Source organism: Clupea harengus, chromosome 23 (genome assembly GCF_900700415.2).
Source record: "Clupea harengus chromosome 23, Ch_v2.0.2, whole genome shotgun sequence".
Lineage (NCBI taxonomy): Eukaryota > Metazoa > Chordata > Actinopteri > Clupeiformes > Clupeidae > Clupea > Clupea harengus.
Window position 1 is genome coordinate 7249646 of NC_045174.1, and position 5034 is coordinate 7254679.

Here is a 5034-nt window from a genome sequence, read left to right on the forward strand (position 1 = left end):
GTTCACCCATAGATCTATGGACCCGGGCAAAGATAAACAACCTTTATTCAGAAATGAGTCAAGCTGCAATATGAACTACTGCCTGAAGATCCCTACATTCTTGCACGACTCTTAACAGGCATTGCATTGTACCAAAAAAAGTCCTCTCATATTAATCTGTTTCAGCTCATATCTCGCAATGTATAACATGAAAGTACAGTGCGTTATTGTGCTGAATTAAGCACTACAAATAATTTCTCTTTTATCATTAATTACCACAAGCAGATTAGGGTGCATTTATCAACCAAACAACAGAATGCTCATTTTCATGCCAAGAGAAAAAGAAGAAGAGATTTAAATCCGGCTACTCTTTTATCTGCTAACAAGCTTGATCCAATCCCCTTTAGACAGGCTGTGTTGTAATTGATACCTCACACATGACAGGCTATTCCACAGGTTCTGAAGTGCCGCATTGATCTGTCTGGAAAGGAGCGGAAAAGGACTGGCCGTAATCTGGCCGTAATTAATGTCTTTTCCGCAGCAACTTATTTAACGGAAAATTAATTTCTGTAATAATTGTAATTCTGCCTCACCTTTTTCGATGGTAATAAACGCAATCACACGTCAGAGCGTGTCAGGGGAGACGTCAAGTCGAGCGGTAAGCTCAAGGTCGACGGCTGGCCCAGACTGCTCTCATTATGGGCCCGCGGAAACAATTATTTTATTATTTCCATCTCTAATTATTTCAGCTGCAATTAGCATGCAGAACAGCGCAGTCTAGATATCCTGGCACACTGCCTGTGCCTCTCTCTCTCTCTCTCTCTCTCTCTCTCTGTCTGTGTTGGTGTGTTTGTGTGAACTTATTTGTCTCTCGCCATACACTGTTCACTGTTGTATTCTACATAGAAGACACTGCACACATTACAGAAATAGATTAACCGTTTTGTGGATTTGGTGAATAATGGCGTGCCTCGGGAACATCCACACGGTGTTCATATGACGCCTCCAATCTGGCTCTTGCAAATCATATGGGCACCAATTACTCACATCTGTGTGGGTAGACTCACCATGTTCCATGATTCTTCATAACGTGTCCATCTGTAGATATCAGACTAATTGGTTAGTGGATGGGAGACTTAGACTTTGTCTCTGTCTCTCTGCCTTGCCTTCTCCTGCTTGCTTTTTGATTCTTTACTTTTGTATCTCTTTTCTCTCTCTCTCTCTCTCTCTCCTCTCAATATTTGAAATTAATTTTCTGTGCTCTGTGGACCAATGTACGATGCACTTAATTGTTTTCCCAGCTGTCCTACATCAACAGTAGAACGTTACTTTGCCTTTCAATTGTCCTCACTTAATTCATCCCGGCTTTAAAATACTATAGTCTTACTGTCGAAAATATCAGCCCTAATCATTAGGTCATGAAATGTATGCATGTCAGCTTACGTCTCCTTTCATCTTGACAGATATTTAAAGGTAGCCTAGGAAAAAGTATTCATGAAAAAGCCACTTAAAATACAGAATGGAAGATAATGTATGTGTGTTTGTGTGTTGTAAGTTCCACTGTTTCATAGACGAAGTGTCCATGAATGAACAAGGCACTCTAAAAACACTACAGAGGGAAATATGAGTTAATGTGTTTTAGCTTCCCCTCATCAGTCGGTATACACACTGTTTTAAATCATCCGAGCAATCAGATGGCTTGTACTATCTGATGCCTGAGGCAAAATGAAGGCAAAATTTAGATGCACGCAGCTTAATAACAGAGATGAGATGTAGCATCGCCAACAACACAGGATTCTCACTGCCACTGCTCTGCTCTGTCTCCCCTCCACAGCCGACAAGGACGTTGACGAGTACTACAGCCGCAAACGGCACCTCCCGGACCTGGCCATCCGCAACACGCTGCCCCTTCACGTGATCCGGAACCAGGAGTCCCAGGGTAGCCAGCCGGCTCTGTCCCAACAGCAGCACCAGCAGCACCAGCAGGCGGCCATCCAGCAACAGCAGCAGCAGCAACAGCAGCAGCAGCAGGGAGCTCCGTCCCAGCGGCAGCGTCCGCGACGGGTTCAACGGGCCATGTCCCAGGACCGTGTGCTGTCGCCAGAGCGGGCCCATGGGCAAGACTACGCTGGCGCCGCAATGGCGTCCACCACGTCTTCGCACGCCATGTCGCCGTACGCCATGTCGCCGTACGGCGGGCGCATCCTGAGCGACGAGCAGCTGCTGTCGGCCGAGCGTCTGCGCTCGCACGAGCGGCTGCTCTCGCAGGAGCGGCTCTACTCGCACGAGCGCCACTACTCGCACGAGCGGCTGCACTCGCGCGACCACCTCTACTCGCAGGACCGGCTGCACTCGCAGGACCCGCTGCTCTCGCCCGACAAGATGATGTCCATCAAGCGCTCGTCGGCGCCGGGATTCCGCTCCGACAAGTCCATGTCGCGCGCCATCTCAAACACGGACATCTTCATGCCCAACACGCCACTCATGGACCGCTACAAGATGACGAAGATGCACTCGCATCCCAGTGCCTCCCAACAACAGCAGCAGCAGCAGCAGCAGCAGCAGCAGCAGCAGCAACACAATACCCTCACCATGAACCAGACGTCCTCGAAGCGGCAGGCCTTCGCTTCGCGCCGCACACAGACCATGGAGCAGATCCAGTACATACCCACCCAGCACCACCACCAGTACCGCACGGGTAGCAAGACCGAGGTAACTGTTTAAGTTTAAGACAGAGGACAGAGATAGAGAGAGACAGAAAGAGAGAGAGATAGAGAGATGCCGGCATCCCTGACTCAGACACGATCAGAAGGAAAACAACAGGAGCAAAAACGACAGCGAAACCCAGGTAGATGTAAATCCAGCAAAGCTCTGATGCAGCTTCAGGAGAAGGTTTTGGAGAAGGGTATGACTAATGGGTGCAATATGGGTCAGTAACCTCACTTACACTTCACTTTGTTTCTCAGCCCTAGCCTATTATTATTGCTCCATTGGTACTGGAGCCCTTAACCTGTGCGCGCACACCCATATCTTTATGTGTTTGACAAGGAACAAATGAACAGAGAAGGACCGTACGAATCTTGAATCTTGTTATTATCTGGAAAACAACAAAAACTCAACACGTTCTTTTTAACCACCTAACTTTTAAGGGCTTCGCCTGGCTGTACACACGGACTGGCCTTTCAGAAGGATGAAGAGAGAAGGAACAGAGGGTGGTGGTAGGGAGCGTCACGGGACTCAGCCCCTCAGGCTTCATGGCTGTGAACACAGAATCAACACTGTAATAACTTTATAAATATATAAATATAGCTCTACTGTTTGTACCTTCAGTCATCCTCATATAGCTTTAGAGATTCATTAATGGAACAGATGTGTGCACTTCTGTTCGTGCCTCCGAGAAATGTTCCCTTTTTCAACAATGAAGTGGTTTTTGTGGGTTAAAAAGCACAATCAATTTTGAGGACAAAACTAAAAAAATAATTGTTTCTTTCCGATGTTTTTGTTCGTTCGTTTTGATCAGTGATGGCTAGCACGCATCCGTTTTTGTTTCCACAATCATTTGCCCATTTCTTTGCATAGATGATTGTATATATGCTATTTTAGCAGCAGTGTATGGACAAGTCTGTTCTGGTTGGCTTTTTGTACTACCATAGTCTGTTTCTAGAGATGCTGACAAAGTAATAATAATGACAACCACAGTTTTGTGAAGGGCAGTTAGGCAAAACCCACTAACCATATATTCGACCATTTAAATAAATACTGAATTGTGGATGAGTGTGTCTTTCCAAAAATGTGTTTGTAGAATGAGGATCGAATGAATGTTGTTGATTTAAAAAAAAAAAAATAATATATATATAGAAACATATAAATAGATAGATATTCCACTACTGTTGATCTGGCTGTAGACTGTGTTTTCAGTGATTCACAAGACAACTGGATATATTAATGCTTGTTGTAGTAGCTGCAAAATAAAACGTCCTTATTTTTCTAAACATTATCTTCATCTGGATTGAATGTATGTTCTTAGTAAGACCCCCCCCTGAACCCCCCACCACCTACCCCTGCACTGTTAAGTTATTACACATGAAATGTTCCATGTGTGAATTCTCTTTACATTATTATTCCGACTCTGACGGCACCAATAAATCTAAATGCACTTGCGGCACTCCGTAGGCAGCTACATTCATAAAGTTTAATGGTCGCACCGTGGGGGAAAGAAGCCGTGTGTGAGAAGGAGAAAGTGGGAGGTAAGGAAAGTGAAGGGATTAGTAAGCACAGGCAGCCCTTCAGTCACCCCTGCTCTTAAAGCACTGAAAGTGATGACTGTGTTCTGCAGCAGTAGTTGGTGGAACAAAGTAAATATAACATCTCCTGTATGTCAACTGTGAGGTAGTTTGATCACAAACTGAAACTGGCTGGATAATACATTTAGAAGTGGGGGCCTAATAAATAAATGCTTAATGGATTGTTTTGAATGTATGAATAAAGATGAATGTATGAGTTGCAGTGGACTGAGAAGTTGAGAGACTGGGGCAGGTATGCCAAATACTTCCTCTGAGCAGTGATGCTCTTTTATCATGAACTGAAACCAGTTGCATGATAAACTTAACAGTAGAGGCCTTCTAAATAGATACTAAATAGTTTTTTTTAACAAATATGAATACAGATAATATGTATAAGTTGCATTTGGCTGAGAGTAATTTCATCAGACATTCAGATGATTTGTGGCTGCGTAATGATGTTTTAATGGCAAAATAGTGGGATCAATTATTAGACAAAGTGAATGAGGCCTGAGATCGCTGAAGAGGTGGTGTAGGAGAAAACTGCATAATAAGACTGATGCATAAAAATGTAGCATACACATTCTCATGGATATTAATACCTACGGCGTTGATACCAGGGAGCGAAATTCCAGACCTCTTTTAAATTCATTGAACTCCGCAGGTGCAAATGCAATTCTCACAGCAAACAAAAGCCATTTTTTCCCCTTTCACAAGGACATTCCTTCGTATCCAAACGGTGGTGGGAAAAACCATCTTACTTTTCAATTTACAC

The 5034-nt window shown here is 44.3% G+C and overlaps 1 protein-coding gene across 5 annotated transcripts in view; it reads left to right on the forward strand.

The window, feature by feature from the left end:
- LOC105888778 (protein shisa-6) overlaps positions 1 to 3976 on the forward strand; it is a 54179-nt gene extending 50203 nt beyond the window's left edge. For all 5 annotated transcript variants that reach the window (XM_031560818.2, XM_031560817.2, XM_031560819.2 and 2 more), the window contains one exon: positions 1814 to 3976. In XM_031560818.2, coding sequence (XP_031416678.1) covers positions 1814 to 2703 — 890 coding nt within the window. In that variant the 3' untranslated portion in view covers positions 2704 to 3976. The remainder of the gene's footprint in view (positions 1 to 1813) is intronic.
- Positions 3977 to 5034: the final 1058 nt, after the last annotated feature.